Here is a 24467-nt window from a genome sequence, read left to right as displayed (position 1 = left end):
ACTAAATCTATTATACAGGGTGAATCACATAAAACTTGGCCTGCTCCATGGCTAAATGGTTAGCATGCTGGCCTTTGGTCACAGGGGTCTTGGGTTCGATTCTCGGCAAGGTCAGGAATTTTAACTGTCATTGGTTAATTTCCACGCACGGGGCCTGGGTGTATGTGTTGTCTTCATCATTATTTCATCCTCATCACGACATGTAGGTCGCCTAAGGGCGATAAATCAAACAACCTGCACCTGGCGAGCCGAACTTCTTCTCGGACACTCCCGGCACTAAAAGCCATACACCATTTTATTCACCTAAAACTTGGTATTGATGTCCTGTTTCCACAGAAATGAAGTGTAAGCAAGGACTCATTATTTTAGCCCAGACACAATTTTAATTACTGCATTATTATTAGAAAAAAATCCACAGCCTGTTTCCAGTCATTCGACCGGGTCAGAAATGGAATGAATGAAGCCTCAATCTAGCAGCGAGGATAGGAATTGTGCCAGCTGCCGAAGCCTGTCGCACATTTTTAGAATGTATATTATTTTAGAATTATATTTTTTCAAATGGAACAATGCCTCAAAATAAACTTTTAACATATTTGGTCATGTTCAGTACATACAGTGCTTACTAAAGAGATGTAGAGTACTGAACATAAATGACGAATCAGACATCAGTGGGATCCGAACCCACAACCTAACGATTTTCAATTGACTGCTCTATCCAATCGGGCTATGTCTGAGTTTATGAATTATTTTATTAATAAAAGTATTATTGAAAGCATTCTGTTTGGCTATTAATCTAATAACTTTGAATTCATTATATAAATTTACTTGTAATAAAATGCCCTATGTGTCATAATAAAGTATGATGCTTTTTTCTGGGCAGTGGGATGAAGTGAGTCCTGTCTACTGGTGTTGCTTGTTTGGGTGTGCATTCTAAAAATATTGTATGTTAAATGATCATTATCCCTAGTTACTGTCAAATCTAGGAAATTTAAAGAGTTGGTTGATTCTTTTTCCATCGTGAATTTGATTTGAGAATGTACATAAATCTACATCACACCTAATCAGAGAAACAAAAAAGAAAAGAGAATTCATGACTTTCACCTTCAGTAGTCCAAATATCCATCAAATAACTAATTATTTTATGAAATATGTCCGTAATAATGGACCATTTATATTGGCATTATAAATTTACTCATTTGGGACAAATACTTCAGATTCCCTATGGAAACAACATCTATATCATCTGATAGCCAAGCAGGCATCAATTTTTGGTAAAGAGACAAAGTCTCTCATAGTGCATTGGCACTGCTGGTGGCTCCAAGTAGCCTACGCATTGGCCTCCATGGTATGCGCTAGCCAGCGTCTTGGTAGGTGTGCTAGGTACCAACTGATGAGCCCAACCTAGCACATGTGGGCAAAACGCTGGCAACCAGGAATGTGTTAGATGGAAAATTTATAATATCCAATAACGGACCATTTATAATGGTATTAAACAGTTCATGGCAAAAAATGGGGTGGCGCAACTTGAACATTCCCCATACTCGCTAGATCTCAATCCTCCAGACTTCTTCCTATTCCCACGACACAAACTCGCTTTGAAAGGAAAGAGATTTGATGATATTCCTGACATCCAACGAAACGTGATGAGGCTTTTGAACACCATCCCAAAGGAAGCCTTCTTGCAAAGTTTCCAGGACATGTATCGCCAATCTCAGCAGTGCATAGTTATGGGTGGGGACTATTTCAAAGCACAGTACGGTCACTGTAGTGCATTGTTCATCTATGTTGATAGTAAGGACTATTAACTGAATATTGTCATAGGCTGTAATTGCCTGGAGTGCATAAATATCAACAACGGAAATATTACGCACGCTCAATAGCTTGTAATAATGGATGCATCAGTGATTAGGTTCTTGCAATAACCGAAGGATAGTACACAGTTTAATATAGGAATTTTCAAGGGACATAAAAAAAAAAACGTTGTTACAACGGAATTCTCCCTATGCGATGTACTCACTATAGCAGAATTCTTATGTGTTTAGGATGTGTGTTCTTCCAGGATGGTACTATACTGAGAGAATAAATCGAGGTGCAGCAAGGCTAATACAGTAATCTCGCAGTTGCGACCAACAGTATTCTGTAAGAAGGAAGTCAACTCCCAGAGATGAAACTATCATTATACTAGTCTGTTTTCAGACCAACTTTGCTTTACGGGAGTGTAAGCTGGATAGACTCGGGATATATTATTCATAAGTTAGAGGTAACAGACATGATAATGGTGAGAACTATAGCTGGTATAAACAGGTTGTAGCAAAGACAGGAGGGTAGTCAAAATTAGGAGATGAAGGCTAAGTTATCACATTTCTCAGTCAGCTGATTCCTCATAAAGCTTCAAACTCGGCGCTGAATATCAGTTCTGCTATGGAGAAATGAACTCTCTCCATAGTAACTCATTACCATTTATTCGTTACTTTGTGAAATAAAAATGCCACAACAAACTGCTATTAACCTTAAACATTAATTTTTAAAGCAGATAACCATAGAGCTTTCAGGAAACATACTGCCATTTGCCAACTTCAGACTTGGGTGAACATTAAGTGTCCTCTTGCTTAATGTGAACCCTAAGCGATCTCTAGGGGAGCAATGGCATAAGGGAACAATGACCATGAAAGATAAACATACACTTAACACTCCTGTTACTAAAGGGAGCATTAGGAAACAATATTATCCTTAGTGTCCCTACATAGAGATATCAATATAATTTTCATCTTCCACTACAAGGGACAGTCACTTTACTCACCTGCAGTAATGATACACTTGAAACATGCCTTCTGATCAATCCTGGACCATAAAACAAACTTGGCATCAGGCCGTTCTTGTTTCAGTGTCAGCATACAGAGAACCAAGCTCATCCCTGTAGCCATAGGAACAAGGAAACACCCTGCAGAAGTTTTAACACCTGAAAGAGAACAGAAACTATTATAACAAAGATCGTAACAATATTAAATATTATTATATTCAAATTATTTTCCTTGTTGCGATTTGTCTGTTGTAAATATATCCAAAAAATTTGGCGATTAGTGGACAGATTACATATGGGATTATGTACTAGAGAGAGCATCAGCATAGCAACATATCCAATACAACCCAGGTTAACAGAACTAGGGGGGGTGTGGGAAGCCGTTTCGGATAAAGATTTTTTTCAGTTAATCCATGAACATCTATTATTATTTTCTATATAATTACAACATGTAATTCTGAAAGGTTTTGAAGGCCAAACAAATTCAAAACTCCCTTTGTAGGCCTCATGCATGTTCTTTATTATAGTTAAAATTACATTTTTAGGATTACAGTACATTTATATTGTACTTAGTATGAAATACTCATTCAAAAAACTCAGTTATTTTTGTTTCTTTTTTGCGTCCCTCCCAATCTTTTCGAGCAGAAATATCCAGCCACTTTTCATTAGGAGGACATCAGCCAGCGTTGACTCACTGCACTGTTCAACAAATCTTAGGGCAACCTAAAATAACACCACCACACATATGTACTAATAGTTTCTGTGTTGCTTTTAAAGAAAAAATTTTAATGTATGGTACAATATTCATGCTTAATTTTCACATTAAATAATTTTTTTACAATTGGCTTTACGTAGCACCGACACAGATAGGTCTTATGGCGACGATGGGATAGGAAATGGCTGGGAGTGGAAAGAAAGCGACCATGGTCTTGATTAAGGTACAGCCCCAGCATTTGCTTGGTTTGAAAATGTGAAACCATGGAAAACCATCTTCAGAACTGCCGAGAGTGAGGTTCGAACCCACTATCTCCCTAATACTGGATACTGGCCGCACTTAGGTGACTGCAGCTACTAAGCTCGGTAGACATTAAATAAAGGATGGCATGAAATACTGTAGTACTTAATTATGCAAGGTTACATTATAAGTCAATCACAATTGGGATCAGTTTCGACCTCTAGTCAGGGTCATCTTCAGCCTGAAAAGGTTATTTGCCAGTGAATTTTTACCTTGCACTTTTTGAACGACAGGCTGAAGATGACCCTGACTAGAGGTCGAAACCGGTCTCAATTGTGACTGACTTATAATGTAACCTTGCATTATTAATTTACTTGTATTGAATAGGTGGAACCACAATATATTTTTAAATTAATTTAAACCTTGACTGTACGAAGGGCGTTCCACAGGTGTCCAGTTTTATTAGTTAGAGTATGATGCTACAGTTGCCAATCGACTATGAGCAAGTTCTTAACAGGAACAAACTATATATACATATATGTATACAAACTCCATATTAAAAAGGTTAATGTGGGGGTCTTTCAGACTCTTATAGATGAATGTCCAGCTCTTCCAGCCAAGAGAGTGCTTCAGGGGTCATTCGGTGAATGTCCTTGATGGAACCAGCAAAAGCTCGCAGAAGGCAGTCCTTCAGAATGTGCAGAATGGTTTGCGCTTCAGCACCATAGTCACAAGTTGGAGAGTTTTTCCAGCCCCACTGATGCAGAGCAGAATAACTTCTTCCAACTCTGCACTGTATCCTGTTGAGTGTGGTCCAGGTGGAGCGAGAAAGGTTTAACTCAGACAACTTTGTAGATGGATCCCTGATGTTGACAATGCCATGAGGTTGTAACTGAGACCATTCGTGCTTCCATATTTCATCAGGCGTGAAATGTGAATTAACTAATTTCTTTGCCATCTTCCAGGCAGGTTTCTGTGACTTGAGTCTCATTACGGCATTTTCATCTGTATCCTGATGTATTGGGAGGTAACTGTTCTTCGCTATCCTGGTCCACAGTATGTACGAATTTGGAAAACACCATAATGAAATAACAATAGTAAAGGGACAGGGAAGGGAACTATCTACGTAAATCCTTAATGGCTGGCAACCAGGTATTACTTAATTGATAGCCAGTGTCCCTGTTGAAATTATTAGGATTTCTACGTATTTCCACAGTTTCCCGTACAATCCTGGACCTGTAGTGTCTAGTGTGGGTAAGAGCTCGAACATCTTGGAACATGACATTATGACCCGAAGACAGAGCGTGCTCAGCTATTGCTGATTTGTCTGGTTGGTTGAGACGAATATTACATTCATGTTCCTTGATACGAGTACCAAAGGACTGGCAAGTTTGGCCAACCTTACAAAAAGAACAGGGAATTTTGTACACCTCAGGATGTAAAAGTGGGGACAATTTGTCCTTGGTTTTACCCAGACTGTGAGCTATTTTAGTGATGGTGCCAAACACGGTTTTTATATTGTGTACATGGAGGACCTTGCCAATTCAATCTGTGGTGTTGTGAATCTAAGACAGGTAGGCAGTTCTGTTCACTTCTTCCTTCTGTGAGCTTTGCTTGGTTGTTTCTCTGGGATGCAGGGCTCTATGAATCTGCAAATTGCTGTAACCATTACCCTTGAATGTGACTGAGTGTGTCTATCTCCACCTGAACATTTGATGGCTCACAAATTCGTCTCGCCCTCTTGGTGAGTGTCATGAGAATGCCTTGTTTTTGTGCTGGACAGTGGTGAGAATCTGCATGAAGATAGCAATTTGTGTGAGTAGGCTTACGATAGATGGTATGTGCTAAGGAGCCATCCGGTTTCTTTCTTACTACAACATCCAAGAAAGGAAGGCATCTGTATGACTCCATCTCCATAGTAAATTTAAGGATGTTGCTGATTTAGGTGGTTTAGAAATAGATGAAGTTTCTCAGGAACTTCTGTCCAGACCACAAATGTATCATCAACATACCTCCACCATATCATAGCTTTGACAGGTGCCGAAGCAATAACCTCCTCCTCAAAATGCTCCATAAAGAAATTAGCCACTACGGGTGAAAGTGAACTTCCCATAGCCACTCTGTCCATCTGTTCGTAAAAATTCCCACCCCACAAGAAATAGCTGGAAGTCATGCAGTGGTAAAATAGCTTAGTAATGTCCTCAGGGAACAGGTGTTTAATGAGAGACATGACCAAGTGAATCGGCACTTTAGTGAACAAGGACTCCACATCAAAACTCACCAAAAGTGCATTAGGTTGAAGGGTTATGGTGGACAGCTAGTTGACGAAATACCAAGAGTCCCTGACGTATGACTCAGTACGTCCAAAAGCCTATATCATATCCATTTTTTAGTTGTTTCCTGGATTACAATCTACTATAAATGACAGTTCAAGAAACCAACATGTGTACCATACAATTTGAACAAAATCACTATTAAAAAAGCACGTCAGAAGTTTCAAATGGAAAGAAACTTGGTACTGATTATATGGAACTAAAAACCTTGCCTTAGTTGTCTAACGTAAATGCAGAACATGAAACTAATCTACTCTGATGAAAAATAATAAAGAAGAAATGAAAAGTTTCTAGCAATCGTCTTGCGTATGAGTCTTGTTCATCATCACCATCAACGTTTATTGGTCCAAGAGCAACTTATATAATGTAAACTCATAGAACGGGTAAGATCACAGGATCACTTCCGTCTTCTCTCAAGATCCTGGAACTTCGCAGACAATGAAGCCAAGAATCAATGAGATGATCATTGCTACTGAAATATACCTCTCCTTCAAGAACTAAACCAAAATTTTGAGATTCTCTTGACAATGGGCAAAGAAATGGTTATAGATAAGAGTTTTACCAATGATATAAACCAGTTTGGTATGTTTGGTAAAATATGATACCCATTGATTTTTAACCATTTAATACCTGGTGAAATTGGTGTAACTGGTTAGACTGATTAGAGGATAGTTGCCTAGTTGTATTTCCTCTTAAAACAATAATCGTCACCACAATCATTAGACTGATGATTTCAATGCACTCACAGCCAAAAAACAAATAATCACAGGCTAAATTGTTTTATTCCATACATATGCATCAGGAAATGCACATAAATAACACATTGCTCCTACATAATACATAATTAAAAAGTTTTGTGGAACTCTTACCAAGACAACTGAAACAAAACCTGATTCTAACAAAATATTTTAAAACATTTTACCTCTCATACAGTCCATAGTTTAAACAAAATAACAAAGACAAAAGCATGTCCAAAAGTTTTGAATCAATCATCAAGTGTATGATGATTTTCCCAACAAAAAAAGAAAACTGTATAACTTCCAGAGCGTCAATCTTTAGAACATACCTGGTGTCGACACATAACCTACTCCTGTCAAAAAACACCAAGCTTTATGTCCCCATCCAATGGACGATCATCAACCATCAACTGAGTCACGTACCCTCACTCCATATGAACACTGCGGAGAGGTTTGGAATTGAATCCAGACTTTTGGCATGCAATCTACTGATTAGAAAATAAATTGTATACCATCATCTCTCTTACTCTGCTGGCCAACATTATGATGGTGAATTTATTTCGACCAACGAGACTTGAACCGGCTAACCAGCGTGCCAGACCATACAGACTTGATACTTCAACAATCATGACCAACAGGCGGGCTACTTACATAACACTTGTGATGCTCCATTTTGTTGATGTCTTTGAAGTTGATGATTAAAGATGATGTCTCAGTCACATAGAGTGCTTCTTAAAGAACAACTGTGTGGTAGCGATTGAATTTCGTATTGGTGGAAAGTTATTTACTATTGTAGATATCGCAGGCGATTGTGTAGGCTTTAAGTAATTTTTTCCATGGGTTTTATTGGCTAATCTTTCACTGCCAGTGTTTCTGACAATATTACCCATGTTCTTGAAGTGATTAACTTGTATAACATTGTCATATTTGGTTGCAAGTGATCCCGGGCCTGGGTGTCCAACTCCATGGCTAAATGGTTAGCATGCTGGCCTTTGGCCACAGGGCTACCAGGTTCGATTCTCAGCAGGGTCAGGAATTTTAACCATCATTGGTTAATTCTGCTGGCCCGGCAGTGGGGTGTATGTGTTGTCCTCATCATCATTTCATCCCCATTACGACGTGCAGGTCGCCTACGGGAGTCAAATCAAAAGACCTGCATCTGGTGAGCTGAACTTCTCCTTTGGCACTCCCAGTACTAAAAGCCTTACGCCATTTCATTTTTCCAGGTTTGGGTTCTCGTAGTCTATGTACTGTGTTTTCTCATAAGAAATTTGGAGGTCGATTTTGATGGTGATCTCGTGAAGCTTCTCAATGGTGTCTGACTTCCTCGGGAGTCCAGATCAAGCATTCTGAATCGATCTGCTTACTTTTTGTTCATATACTCATTCCTGGCATTTCTTTGTGCCGTGTTTTAATGATCTTATGCAGTACGAGGTTAAATTGGAGCAGGGACAACATATCACCTTGTCTTACTTCCGTTCTAATTTCAATAGGTTCAGAGATTTTTCCTGTGGATTTAATTTTAGATGTGTCTGTCAAAGTCTGTTCAATTAACACAGTTGTATTCTTGTCTACACCATATTCACAGAGTACACTGAACAGGGTGGAACGGTCAGTTGAGTCGTATGCCTTTTTGAAGTCTATGAAAGTGATAACCGTGCGCTTCAACTGACAGTGGTGCAGTATCATCTTAAGGTTCCAGACCTGTTTCGCGGATGATCAGAAGTCTGCCTCGTATTCACTGATTTTATATTATCATTGTGAAATGCCTCAGTAATTGTTTAGAACTGTCGTAGGATGATTTCAAGTGAGCAAATCAAAGCAGCTATTATTATTGTTATTAATAATAATAATAATAATAATAATAATAATAATAATAATAATAATAATAATAATAATAATAATAATAATAATAATAATAATAATAATAATAATAATAAAATTTCCTGGCAACAATGGACTACTTGAGTTGTTTCATGTTCTCTTTCTCTATGGAGGTTGTACTCTTCGGTTCTTGCGAATTGCCCAGTACTTTTTCACATTCTGATTGTATTCTCAATTTGTCAGAAATTGCTCTAGCCCTTTTTGCTGAAAATTTGTAAGTCTTAAGAAAGGTATTAATTTTATTTTGGTTCTCTGCATGTTCTATCCCCAGCCCAACTGCTTTGAGATGTTGCTGAATTTTGTCGATTAAGGTACAGTCCCAGCTTTTGCCTGGTTTGAAAACTGGAAAACACCAAAAACCATCTTCAGGACTGCCGGCAATGGGGTTCGAACCCACTATATCACGAATGCAAGCTTCCAGCTGTGCACTCCTATCCGCACGGCCAACTCACTCAGTTGCCTTCTTTCCAAGATTTCTCATCACTAGTTGTCGTAAAATATGATTTATCGGCAGTCACATGAGGTGAAAAAAAATGCGAGATTCTTTTCTTCTTCAATGTGCTGGTGATTGGGTCATTCTCTCGATAGACAGTTTTGTTAGGAAGAATTCTCCAGTCTCTTTCGACCTGGTATTTTTTAACCCTTTCACTCCCACTCCCGAGTTAACTCTGGAACGTGTGTCTTTTGTTGTCCCAACCACGAGTTAACTCGTATTTTAAATTTCATGCTCTCTCCTAGTCACATGTTTAGCCTCTTCTTCTTGCCTTATTCTTTGACAGCTGCCTTTAGTCCAGCAAGATGGCTGCATCCACTAGTCAACAAAGTTAAATGGAAGATGATGTTTTAGGTACTGATGATGATTCTAACTATTACGAGGATAGTGAAGGTTATATCTTAGTAAATGATTCTGTGGAAAGTTATAGTAAGAGTGATTTATCTGGAGGTGAGGAGGAAGCGAACAATCAGCCTGCTGATATGGTGTACACCCATGCATGGAAATTTACCACATAGTCATAAAATTTCGATGAAAATGTGAAGAAATAATGTTTTAATGTCAAATTTGTCCTAAAACTTCATAAATAGTTGTAAATATCAGCCTATTTCATCTAGTGTTGAAATATCCAAAATAACCTGGGATGGAACATACATAAGCAGGGAAGATACTTGGGAGTGAAAAGGTTAATTACTGTGTGTATTTTCTAATGACTTATCTTTCAGTTTTGAGGAGCTGATCAGTTATTTTTTCGTATTTCATTTTGAACAGTGTTTCACAAGCATAAGTGGCTTCCGAGACAGTTACGGTTTTAGAGTGTAGTATCTTAGTGTCTATTGACAGGCATTTCCCATTACACACCAGGTAAGCAATTTGTTTGGTCGTATCGACACAGATAAGTCCTGTGGATACAATGGGACAGGAAAGGGCTAGAAATTGGAAGAAAGCAGCCATGGCCTTAATCAAGGTACAACCCCAGCATTTGTCTGGTGAAAAAATGGGAAACCATGGAAAACCATCTTCAGCGCTGCTAACAGTGGGGTTTGAATCCACTATCTCCAGACTGCAAGCTCACAGCCGCGTGACCCTAGCCGCTCAGCCTTTTGCTCGGTGACCAGGTTAGAAACTGGGGCCTTTTCCATTTTGTTAGTTCTATTTATCCATGTCCAGCTCCATGGCTAAATGGTCAGCGTGCTGGCCTTTGGTAACAGGGGTCCCGGATTAGATTCCCGGCAGGGTCAGGAAATTTAACCATAATTGGTTAATTTCGCTGGCACGGGGGCTGGGTGTATGTGTGGTCTTCAACATCATTTCATCCTCATCAAGACACGCAGGTCGCCTACGGGAGTCAAATCAAAAGACCTGTACTTGGCGAGCCGAACTTGTCCTCAGACACTCCCGAAAAGCCATATGCCATTTCTTTCTTTTCTATTTATCCATGTCTCTTCCTTGTTTAGGTTGTGAGTGATGAATTCACCAAGATTTTTAAATTGTACAACTATGACAATCATTTGATCATATACGAAGACTTTATTTATGCTCAGAGGTTTCATGAGCATGATCTCACTTTTCTCGAAGGATATTTGTAATCCTATTTTTAGGACTATTTTGTGAAGACTAATAATCTGGGCACAAACTTTTTCCAAGTCAAGGGCTAAGAGAGTTAGATTGTTTGCAAATCCCAGGCAGTTTATTTTTTTTTAATGGTTTTTCTCCAATTCTGATTGTATGGGGGTTTTCCTTTTGCCAAAATTTCATGATGTAATCGAGAGCCAAATTGAAAAGCAGTGGAGATGATCCGTCACCTTGTCTGAGGCAGTTTTATTGTAAAACTTTCTGACATTTCTCCCGTGAACTTTGCCTTGGAATTTGTGTTGGTTTAAAAGTTAGTTTTATGATTTGTATTAATTTGGGATTAATAAAGTACAATCTGAGCATTTCTGAAAGTGCAGGTCTATGGATACCATCATATACTTTTTTTGAAATCTATGAATGAGATAAAGAGCTGTTTATTACTGCACCTGCAATATCCCATTATTAGTTTCAGGCTGAGAATTTGATCTGGGCAGTTCCTGTATGGGCAAAATCCTCCTTGGTATTCTCCAAGTTGTCGTTCCAGAGAGTTTTTGATCCTGTTGTAAATTATGCGAGAGAAAATGTTGTATGTGCAGCCCAGACGGGTTATTCCTCGGTAATTATCTGGGTTGATTTTATCTCATTTTAAAAATAATGGATTGATTATTCCTGTGGTCCAGTGCTCTGGAATTTTCTCTGTGATTCTAATTCCTACTAGATGTTGATGGAGATTTATTATCACGGGTTTTCCAACATTTTTCCAGATTTCTGCAAAGACTAGGTCTTTACCACATGCCTTGAAATATTTTAGTTCTTTAATTGTGACTTCAGCTTCATTGATGGTTGGAGGATCCATTGGATCAGGGGTGGTTAAAATGAGTGTGTCAGTGTTTACTTGAAATGTTTCTAGTAGGGAATTGCAATGCAGAAATTTGTTCAATGTCTCTGTGAGCATCTCTGGATTTTCTTGGTTACTATAGGCTAACTTAACTGATTTATCTCTCAGCATTATTGGTAGGGGTTCATAATTTTTAAGATATCTGCCAGAAGTTTTGCAATATATTTTTTTCTGGAAATTCTTTTCTATTCTTTCCAGAGTATTTTCAAGATGTTTATGTTTTATTAGTATGATGATTTTATGGGTTGACTTTCTTTGTTTCATTAGTTCTAAATTTGAATCTTCTGACTTTTTGGCTTCATGGTTTATCAGAGCTTGGTGTCTTCTCTCTATCGCCTGGTCGCATTCATTCTATCATTTATGTTTCTTCCTGGAATTTACTGGAGCTAACTCTTCTGTCACAAATTTTAATTTGGTGATCAATTCTTCTAGTGATCTGGTGTTAATATACCCTTCCCCTATTTTCTTGTATACTGCATATTTTATATTAATGTAGTTGAGTCAAATCTTTTCACTGGGATTAATTTTATTTTGATCTTTACACTATAGTGGTCTGATTCTGAGTCTACTTCCCTTAGGACTTTGACGTTGTGGATTTCTCTATGGTAATATTTATGCATGCAGATGTGGTCTAGCTGCCATTTGCCTTTTCTGAAGTCAGGATATTTCCAGGTTTTTTAATTTGTGGGGTATCCTTTTGAATAACAATAATAATAAGCCATCCACTGTCATTAAAAGGAAAAATTAATGTAAAATAATACCATGCAAGTACCATCAAAAATAATTAAGAAGACACTCATAATACATTAACAATATGGGTGAAAGGGAACAATAAAATTCTTTACTAATATTATTTTAACATTTATTTCCAATTGTTTATTTCCTTCTGATTCAGCTAGCTGTTTTCATGTAAATAACTTCTTCTACAAAGATGCAATCCAATCTAAATTTTTATTATAACCTGCATATACCCAACATAACAATAATCATAGTGTACGAGCGCTACATTATACCGTAGGATAACCGACAAAATTAAAGTACATACAGTACGGTAGTAATTCTGTATGCTCGCTCAACATTTCCAAGCAGAAGTTAGTTTCTGTTCTACCCTGATTTACACATAAAATAATTTTAAAAATAAAAATGAGAGAAAAGGTGATACTGACATAGGAGCAACATATAGCTGGACCTTGAGTGGAAGTCTTCACCTGAAACCTTCAGTGTCTGCCCTCGGGAACAATATCATTGCAAAGCATACGTAAATTGGGAACTGAATTTATAATTTAAATTTGAATCAGTGGAATCTGAGAAATAAAAACAGATTCATCCTTCCCACAGCCTGTTAAATCATTCCACTCTGATGTCTACACTCTGGCAACAAGGGACAATTTGCTGCAGCTCCAATGTCAACAATAGACACCAAATGATTCTGTTATTTGCTGATATCAGTTGGCCACTTTGTGAACACTTTACTGTTAACAAGTGTTAGTGTTCTTCCTTGTAATTATTCCTTTGCATTTCTTTGTTCCACATTTTACGTGCTTTATTTGTACAGGAACACATCATACACAAAATGAACATGTTGGAAGTAATGAATGTAAACATTTGAGTGTTATGAGAACATCTGCACAGTTTAACTGAAAATGACTGGGCTTTTATTATCTTAGATTGTGTTATATTTTTTCTTTCTTTTCAACGTGAGTAAGGGAAAAGGTTTTCTTACTAATTATTTGTTTTACGTCACCTCGACACAGACAGGTCTTATGACAATGATGAGATACGGCTAGGAATGGGGAGGAAGCCACCGTAGCCTTGTCAAAATGGAAAACCACAGAAAATCATCTTCAGGGCAGCCAACAGAGGTCTTCAAACCAACTATCACTTGAATGCAACCTGACAGCTACATGACCCAAAATGCATAACCACTTGCTCAGTAAGTGAAAAAGTAAGCATTTATATCACAGTGATGTACGTAAGAGCTATGTTGAATAATAACTCTGACAACTTTGATAGTTTTCTTATCACTGGTCACTTAATATCAGTCCTGCACGATCAAGCACGTTTCAATAAATATCATGAAAAACAACTTCATGGTATTACAGACCTTATGGGTCTTGGCCTAACAAGTAACTGCTGTTTAGCCCAAAGACCTGCAATTTACAAGGAAACACATGGCCAGCATGATGAATCCTCTCGCCTGTTATTTTTTGCTAACTAGACCATTGCTGTTATCTCACCATCAGATAGCTCCACAGCTGTTCCAACGTAGGTTGAGAGGACCTTGAACCAACTCTCACAAAGAGGTAAAAAAAATTCTTAAACCTTTGTCATTCCCCATTTAACGGTGGATGCCCGGCCGTAATTGCAGGGACCATCTGTCAACTCGGTTAATAGCTTGCTGTAGCTGTCTCTCAGCAAACACCACCCTTCCAGAGCTGTAATGTAGAGTTAAATCGTCTACACACAGCGATGGAATGACTGCGAGCCCAGCAGCGGCAACTATGCCATTGATGCCGATTGCGAACAGTGTAACACTTAGTACCGATCCCTGAGGTACTCAATTTTCCTGAATGTACTACTGAGAAAACGCATTCTCTACTCAAACTCGAAAGAGCCAAAGGGACATGAAGTTCTCAATAAATGTAGACAAATTTACCCGAAATCCCCACTGGCGTAGTGCGAAGAGAATCCCATATCACCAGGTAGTAACGTAAGCTTTTTCCAGGTCAAAAAACACGGCGACTAGGTGTTCCTTCTGGAGAAAGGCCTCCTGAACGGCGCTCTCCAGTCTGTACAGATGATCAGTGGCAAATTGATGAGAGCGAAAGCCACACTAGTAGTTAGACAAGAGACCTTCCTTTTCCATGGCCCACACAAGACGCCGGTTAACCATCCTTTCAAATAGCTTACAAAGACCATTTGTAAGGCATACTGGCCTATAATTATCCAGAATTTTGGGATCTTTACCTGGTTTGGGAATTTGTATAACAATTCCCTCACACCATTGAGATGGAAACACACCCTCACTCCATATTCTGTTGAATAGGATGAGGATATCCTTGAGACATCATTTACTCAAAGCATTTGATTGTGGATTTTGTCCGGTCCAGAAGCCAGAAGCACGAGTGCACTCCGCAACTCCCACTCCGTGACAGGCGCGTTGTAGGGATGCGAAGCACTAGAGGCGAAAGAGAGATGGTGTGCCTCTGCCTCGCACTTAATTGGTAGCATATCTGCCAACTTTTAGAAACCAATAATAGGAAGATTTTTTAATTCTTGGATTTCATCACATGTATTCCACCATGGTCTAGGTGAAAACAGGTCAGGATAAAAGGCATACATATCTACAGTTACAATGCGAATTGACAAATTTAAAATCTTAAACAAAGAAAACATAAAAAAGGTTACAAGAAAATGTACCTAATCATTCTCATTTATGACACTTACATACGAATAATATTTATGTCACACTGACACACGCAATAAAATGCATAGCACCGTATTTTCTCACATAATTAACACACTTTTTTGACGAAAAATACAAGCGAAAACTTTGGATGCGTAAATTATTCAAGGAATTCCAATATTTACAAATTATTTACAATTCATTTACTTTTAAAAGATACACCAAATATAATATAAACACAATTGGTTAAACACATTTGCGGTTGTCATCATTTGGCGTAAAATTCCGGCGTGAGATTTTTTCTGAAAAGTCAAATAAGTTAAGTTGGACACATGGGTTTGTTGTACTGAAACTGGAAAACATTCTTTCCATTATGAGCTGACAATACGACCTGTAGTGAAATAAACAAACTAATAAAAGTACAATTAATGTAATGTCATAATAATGACATAGCCTACCGACAAAAAAAGAAAACTATCCAACACGAGATGGGCCGGGGATTGAAGGAGGGACCCTGCTACATTACCCCAAACCGTTCGTATCCAATCTTGTATGAGTGATGTGTCCATCCACCCTTTTTCTTGAATACGAACGTGCATCACTCGTGGAAATTTTGCTTTAAGCATTGTTTTTGGTTTTAGAACAATGTAAGGTGCAAGTTTTCTGCCATCAGCTATTACAGCAAGCACTGCAGAACATCGTTGTTTTTTGCTTCTGGTAGCGTATACAATGACACTAAATATCCCTTTCTTATCGACTCTTCGACTTTGTGGCATATGGAAACCGATTGGCGGCTGACCAGCGGTTCCTATAAGGGAGATCAAATATTCCTTCACTTTACGCTTCTCAATCACAAAGCGATGAAGGTATTTGAAATTATTCATCATTTTTAGCATAATGTTGTTCTTCGTCGAAGAGGAAGTCATTTCTCTTCATAAAATTGATCAAGCCTCAGCTAACCTTCAAATCTGAGACATTGATTCCATGTGCAGTGGCTATTTCTCACTCTTTAAAATACAGAATTTTGTGAGAAATGGCTTATCCAACGTTGCATAACAAAATCATATATTTAAGAAGATCCTCCTCTACTTGCAGAAACTTACCACTTTTTGGTCTGCCAAATGCTTTGCGAGACTAGTTGGTCGCTTGAAGTGCACTTCTGCTACCACAGTAGCGCATGTTCCATTCGGACACTGTATACTTGTAGCCCCCTGCCCTATTCCCGTATGTTTTGGCCTAACTGATCGAGAGTTTGTATGATGCAATATTACTCGAATACTGTGGATTGACAAACAATTTTGAGATCACAGAATGTCCCATACCTGAAACACTCATGAAACTAGTACAGTGGGATTTCCTGCGCGAAACATGTCCCTTGTAACTTTTTATGATAAAATTTAATTCTTAAATAACTAGATCTCTTTGAATAGGTGGATATTAAAATAACACTTGCAACATACTTTGTATTTACTAACAGCACATTGCACTGTATTTGGAATGCTCGCTTTCGCAATAGGAACCCTGCTACTTGAGTAGTTGACATCCGGAGCTGCGAGATGGATGTTCGAAATTGTTGCTGCATCAAATACGTGAACATTTCTTTTTCTCCACTTTGGACCCAAAAATATTGGGATGCATAAAGACGGTAAAATGAACGGAAATTTATAGGTATCTCTGAACACTTGGAGATAACGTTTGTTATACTTTTTGGCCATAACAAGAAGAGAAAATACCAAAAACTGTCACTGACACAACCCCCTTAAAAACATTCAATTCATTAAAATTATGCACTTAAATACGCGAAACTACCACGTACAAAACAATTCAATACGTCCCATACATTATTAACATATGACTTTGACAGAGGGGGAAGGCATAGAAATGCAAGAAAACACACGTGGCCTACAACTCCACAGAGATGAGATATCTATTAGGTTCCACCTATTCAATACTAATTACATGTTGATGTTACTAATAACTTTTAATCAACTTGGGACCGGTTTCGACACATAAAATGTCATCATCAACCTTAAAATGAATCACAAATATATAAGCAACGACATAATAATCAAAACTATTGTGGATACATATTGAAATATGATCATTAAAAATCCTTAACCGTCCTTTCCCACCATGTGTTAAGATAAATCGCCATAACAGAAAAGCAACGGCATAATAATTAAATCTGGCGCAGTGACACACTGAAGTATGCATATAGTCTCTCACTATTCAAAGAATAAAAGAAGGTTCTTCAGTAGTCTTTGTATATCCGTTTAATAGAAAATTACAGACATACCAAGTGATTCAAATAAGTTCTCGATGCTCTGATTGACGCATAGCACGTGTGAGTGTTTTAAATGACTCTTTACTTTGGAAGCCTGTTGGAGCCATCTATTAAACGAATGGACAAAGACTACATATTGAAGAACCTTCTTTTATTCTTTGAATAGTGAGAGACTATATGCATACTTCAATGTGTCACTGCGCCAGATTTAATTATGCTGTTGCTCTTCTGCTATGGCGATTTATCTTAACACATGGTGTGAAAGGATTGTTGAAGATTCTTAATGATCATATTTCAATATGTATCCACAATAGCACAACAGTTTTGATTATTATGTCATTGCTTACATATTTGTGATTCATTTTATGGCTGATGATGACATTATGTGTGTCGAAACCGGTCCCAAGTTGAATAAAAGTTATTAGTAACATCAACACATAATTAGTATTGAATAGGTGGAACCTAATAGATATCTCATCTCTGTGATCTCAGTTCAATACGGAAACATCAATGAACCTCATATCTTTGAGCCTAAAACTCCGACGAAACTACGCACAGAAACAATGTTAACAGCGCGCGAACAACACAATAATAAACTCATTCTTACGTCCCGATTAACTGAGTCTCTAGCGCGTGCTAGCCTCTCTCGCTTGCAGGACGATTACCGCCTGGTGAGCAGGAAACACGATACACGAAGGCGAGAGACAGACGAAACACTCATGAAACAAAGCATCAAATAAATATGCTTGAAAATAAAGCTTTGTAAATTACACAAGCACATAAGAATTTATCGTTTATCCTAGGGGAAGACTATTGGCTGTACTAGAGGTTATATTGGTCAAAAATCAGAAGAAGAAGAAGTAATAAATAAATTGCAAAATCGGAAGACGAGTTGAAAACCAGAAAGTTCCCAGGTAAATTGGAAGTGTTGGCAGGTATGTGATAGAAATGCAGAGTCGCATCTCCCAGACCTGGACATATCTGCGAAATGTGACGCGATATGGTCTGCAATGACTGAAGAAATCATAACTATATCTCCATTAATGGAGAATCTGGGGACAGAGGGCACACTCTGTACTCTGACAATACGGCAGAGTTTTGTCCACATTTGTGATGACGGAGTATGCATCGTGGAAGACGCATGCTTTTCCCACGCAGCTTTCTTATTTTCTCGAATCAAAAAATGGGCTTTCGCGTGCATACGTTTAAATGTGATACGATTGGCCATCGTAGAATTCCAAAAATAATGCTTAAAAATCCCGTCGGCAAACACGTATGGCCGCTGCAATTTCATCAGCCCATCATGGGACCTGTTTCCAGCGAGGAATACCAGATGAAGAAAGAATTGTTTCCTCTGCAGCAGCCAAAATTCCAGTAGTCATGGAAGAAACGTGGTCGTCAACAGACTCCAGCATGTCATCGGCCATTATTGCACATCTGGAAAATTCTGGCCAATTCGCCCGCTAAAGTAACCAGTGCTTGGGTACTTCGGTCTGTCCTTGATTAAAGAGAGATAGAATTATCAGGAAGTAGTCACTATCACAGAGGTTGTCGTGTACTTGCCACCGCAGCAGGAGAATTAGCGTACGGCTGCAAAAAGTGACATCCGGGTATGAGAATGTGCCACGTGTGCTGCTGAAATGTATCGGTTCCCCTGTATTAATCACACAAAGATCGAACTGGTTCATCAATCGCTCGAGCATCCTCCCCCTAGCACAGGAAGACGGAGAACCCTCGAGTGTGTTACAGGCGTTCACGTCTCCCAGCATGAGAAAAGGAGGAGGTAACTGAACGATCAGATCTTGTAATGCATGCATTTGAAGATCGTAGTCCAGTGGTATGTACACGTTGCACACCGTTGTCATTACTGGCAATGGAGCGTGAACTGCATCTAGCTGAGTACGGAGCGGTACTTCATCGCTGAAGATGTCAGAGCGGACTAGGGTACAAACGGCTCTAGTCGCAGCACCATCTACAGCTACTCTGTCTTTAGAATAAAGAGGATATCCTCTCATAGTCGTATTCTGTCCAGGTCTCAAATGAGATTCCTGTAGACAGACTATGGAGGCCGCAGAGACTGATATCAATTGACGTAACTCAGCTAGGCGACAGTGATAACTATTGCAGTAACTTACCAAATTTTCAGAAAATCCGGCAAGATTCTATACACCCACAAGCACATAAACGAGCTTCCTATAACACCATAATTTTTCAAGCATTTAACACTCCAATGTCTAAAAAAGATTTGAATAATGAATTAAACACCATCCGTACCATTGCAAATGGCTTTAACAATTCTTTCATAAACCGTATAATTAATAAGTTCAAACACCGCACCAAAATCAAATTAACAAAAGATAAAACCAAACCACTGCATTTTCCACATTTACTTTCTCCCAAACTCTTATAAAATCACCAACATTCTTTAAAAACATAACATGAAAATATCTTTTAGAACCAATAACAGAAATCTTGATTTATTACACAACTTTAATTCAATTAATAAATCTAATGTTTTTTCTAAATCTGGTGTGTACAGATTTCAATGCAATAACGGTACCTCTTCGTATATTCGACAGACAGGACGTAATTTTAATATCAGATACTCTGAACACATCAACGCCATAAAATACTACAATTTCTCTGCAATAGGACAACACATACTAGATTCTAATCATAAAGACTAGTATTGGTAAAGACATAAAAATACTTAAAGTTATTAACAAGGGCCCCCTTCTAAACACTACTGAAAATTGTTTTATTCATCTTGACCAATACTTCAATCCCAATTTGAATTTAAATGACATTTCTGAAAAACCTAATATTTTATTTGACTTCCTTATCCGCTTTTTCAAAAATGCTAAATTTACAAACCCAAATTCAATATTCCAGTCCTTATATAGTTCCCACCAACATTTTCCACTTCTTATAACCCACCCTCCTGATGCACCTTAAACTACTTCACGTCCTCATTTATTTCCCTATTCTTCCCTTTGTTTTATTCATTACTAGCTGATGTACCCATTCTTCACAACGGGACTGACTTTGTGGTTTTCCTAACTGAAGTCAACATAGTCATTACAAAAACGTCAGTAGGAATGTAGCAATTAAAAGCAATGTTATCACATAAAATACTCGATCAAATGAAAAACTGCACATTTTCTCACTTTTAACGAACAGTACTATGATGCCGATCTAACAGTCCAAAGATCCAGAGCTGGACTGACCAGGCAGCAGACAGCCATGAACACTTCTCTACCATTATTCCGTTAAATAAGCACACTTCTCATTCCAATCAGTGCCTCAGAGTAGAGATTGAATAGCTCGAGTGCTATGATGAACCAGTGTGTTACGTACCAGCAGAATCGGAAAATTTATGAAACAGAGGAATGGGATGCTAAAGAAGAAATTTACCTAACTCCCCAGCTACTTACTGCCAATATTTAGGCAGAATATTACACTCGTATGGATGAGTTGGATGTGTGGTTAGGGACGTGCAGCTGTGAGCTTGCATCTGGGAGATAGTGGATTTGGACCCCACTATCGGCAGCCCTGAAGATGTTATTCCGTGGATTCCCATTTTCTCACCAGGTACCTTAAAAGGCCAAGGCCACTTCCTTCACACTCATAGCCCTTTCCTATCCCATCGTCGCCATAAGACTTAACTCTGTCGGTGTGACGTGAGGCAAATTCAAAGAGAAATTACTCGTTATGCAGCAGTAATCCTATCAATCAGAGATGAGTGGCAACAGCAGACAAAGCACATCACAACAAACAATGGTCAATGTAATGTTATTGTTGATCAATTTTATGAGCTTTCTATATTGTTGGCCTACACATTTAGTTTTCTTTCGACTCTGTGATATTAGGGTGTCTTATAAAATTATTTATAGCGTAGACAGTAGTTCGTTATTCTCCAAAGATCAGAAATACTCAATACAACCACTAAAAACATAATTATTTGGGAATTAAATTTTAGGCGTACCCCTAAACTACCATTTCATTCAGCAAAAAGAATATTATTTATGGCCTAGATTGTAGCAACCTATTCCCCAACTTTGTATACCGATTTTCATTAAGATAGGACCACTTATAACATAAATATCTGAGAATACAATTTTAGGCCTTCCCCTAAACTACCATTTCAGTCAGCGCAAATAAAATTATTTATGGCCTAGATTGTAGCGACCTATTTTCATTAAATTCTCCTTAGCTGTTTTCTCGTGATGCGCGTAACGTACGTACATACATACATACATACATACATATAGACAGACACACAAACAGAAATTACGGAAAAGTAAAAGGTGCATTTTCTTGTTACTGTGGGCACGGCTGATACAGAAATACCATCCTTTTTAAATTCTGAGTAATGTACAGGTAAAACTCATATATATAATTCGCTGGGGCCATCAAGGACCACGTTAAGTCTTGTTGCATTTGACACTGAACTTGACCTTCTTTAGACCCTAAATTTCCCTCATTCTTTGTGAGTGGGCCTGCTTACGCTCCTCTGTCCAAGGAGCACCGTGTCTTCTCTTCGGTTGCTCGTCTCAGTTTAGCCCGTTCGTCAATATTTTCTTGCGGAAGAGATCTCTGTTAAGGGCGTCTTCAGCTGAGATATGTAGCATTTGCAGGTCTTCTTTGGTATTTCTAAACCAGGGAATTGTGGTTTTGGGGTTTGAATCAAAAAAGTGAAAGATTTCTTTAGTTAACTTTCTTCCATCCATCCATTCTTTTTTTTTTTTTTTTTTTGTTTCAACTTTTCCTTTCCTTATTACATTCCTCTTTCTTCATTCTCCCATTCAAATTACATTTTCTAACATCTCTAATGATTTTGACCACTCCAACTTTCAAATTTATATTTTACGCTATTCAAAGTTTGACTTCAACTCTTACCTTCAAATATATCTCATGCTATGTCATTACGCTCCTCAACTATTACAATATTGCGCTGTTTAGTAGTTTTTCTCTTCATCATTTTTTTTCTGTATGTCATATGTTTTAATAACTTCACTGATATAACTTACGAAACTTTTGGAAGCACAGTGCCGATCTACTCTTCAAGAACTTGCTCCGTAATACATTTATATATCTGATCCGTGACTTTCTTCATAATTTTTGGATCTATCGACAAGCAGTGCTAATTCCTAAAATTATACAGTGCCTCATGGACTGCAGCTGAACTCTTCAAGAATTTACTGCATGCTACATTTAGATACGTATTTGATTCTGGACTTCTTCACACACAGTGCTCTCTAACGCTTATGTCTTACTAACGTTCATGATTGACATGCAGTATCCTTAAAATTGTACAGTACATTATAAACTGCAGCTGATAAATGCATGTGTTGCAGTGCTTTGTAAACTGCATCTGATAGTATCATCTAAACTTCATATTTTTACCTGTCCATCTTTCAATACACAGTACTCTCTAAGATTTTAGTGCTTCACTATCAGCAACCTACAGAATTCTTTATACTTTGCAATTTATTTATCTGTGCATTGTTTTACACCTACTTGTGATTGGTTGATGATGACCAAAAATACTGGTCGAAACCAGTACCAATTTTTATTAAATAGGAATGTAAACTTACATTTCTTATTTTAATACTATTGAAAGTTTGAACCATTTTATACTTTCTTTTAACTTATTAGTGAACTCACTTCAATACGGAACAATATGAAATTCTTATCTCTTAATAGTGCCATTGCGTGGATTGGTAGCGTTACGAAATTAGGACAATTGTTTGCCCTTCTTTCGATCAACTACCTGCCAATTTCCGCCTTTTTTTGTTGTCGTCCTTTCTGTCATTATCATCATCTACAACGAGTGGTTCAGTCTTCGTTCTCTCCTCAGCAGAGGAAGACACACCGACCGAGCACTCCATGGATGGTGATCCAGCTGATTGGGAACGGTGAGCCTTCTTCTTAGGAGAACTGGGTTCTCCTGATAGCGATCGAGCAAGAGGCCGTCGGGGCCTCTCACCCTTGCCCGCCATTTCCGTCTTTTTTGGAGAAAAACTGGCAGATGGGTTGCTGGTCTTCTTCGGGGATCCTGTGAGCCCCGAGAGGATTAGAGAGGGCTGCTTCTACAATTTCTTAGGGGAGCTCTGGGGCTTCCCCTTCTCCTTCTGGTTGGACTGGGCTTTGGTAGGAGGGCTGGACTTTCCAGCCCTATTTGGGGGAGTCTTTCGGCCCAACCTGGTGAGAGGGGACTTCCCAGCCGAACATTCATAGGAAAGGCCCTTCCCAGGCAATGTCAGCAATACCACACATTTTGATGTTCCAGTTATTTCTGTTACATTCCTAGAATCTCCAGTTTCCTTACATGTGAGGAGTTGTTGTTGACATTGACTTTTAAATGCATTATCTGTACCAATGTTCTCTACAAAAGACACTGCCGTGATCCGCACTTTCGCGACCTTTTCAGCAAAGGAGATGGAGAACTCTGGAGCTGCCATGGATATGAACTTCCTCCGGGCGTCTAGATAAGACAACTTATCCAGCGTTTTTATCTCCTTGGATCTTCTTCTCCTGCTCGAATGTGGGGCACTCCTTTGAGATTGGAGCATGCGCACCTGGGCAGTTGACTCGCACAGGTGGTGGTGTGCAGTCAACCCCAGCATGCTCGTACTTCCCACACGTTTTACAGGTCGTTGTACCTGTACATCGCACTGAGGTGTGGCCAAACTTTTGACAGTTATAACACTTCAATGGTGCCGGAATATTACAGACGAACGGTCAGACGATACATTGCAAAGTTTATCAGTTCAGGTATGGTCTCAGCGTTGAAGATAAGGATGAAAGCACCCGTATCGAGCAGCTTATCAGCCACACATCTCTTCAACCTCTTCACGTCGGTTACACCCCAACGTGCTAGGTACCGGATCATAGTATCATCGGAAGACTTAACCAAATCTCTGTGGAATATAACACCCTTGCAGGAGTTCAGGGTTCGGTGCTTCTCAATTTTCACCTCTACCTTTCCGAATAACTTGGCTTTAAGAAGCCATCTGGACTGTTCAGCCGTAGATGTCTTGATAAGTATGGATCCTTCACAAAGCTTGCGCATCTCGTCAACTTCACCAGCAACAATTTC

General features: G+C 38.6%; 1 protein-coding gene across 1 annotated transcript in view; it reads right to left on the bottom strand.

Annotated features, from left to right (window-relative positions):
* Window positions 1-24467, bottom strand: part of SecS (Sec synthetase) — a 180303-nt gene that overhangs the window by 103306 nt on the left and 52530 nt on the right. The window contains exon 5 of the mRNA XM_067147362.2: window positions 2801-2959. Coding sequence (XP_067003463.1) covers window positions 2801-2959 — 159 coding nt within the window. The remainder of the gene's footprint in view (window positions 1-2800; window positions 2960-24467) is intronic.

The sequence above is a fragment of the Anabrus simplex genome, chromosome 5, assembly GCF_040414725.1.
Source record: "Anabrus simplex isolate iqAnaSimp1 chromosome 5, ASM4041472v1, whole genome shotgun sequence".
NCBI classification, from domain to species: domain Eukaryota; kingdom Metazoa; phylum Arthropoda; class Insecta; order Orthoptera; family Tettigoniidae; genus Anabrus; species Anabrus simplex.
Note: the sequence above shows the minus strand (reverse complement) of the source record. Positions and strands in the feature narration are given on the sequence as shown.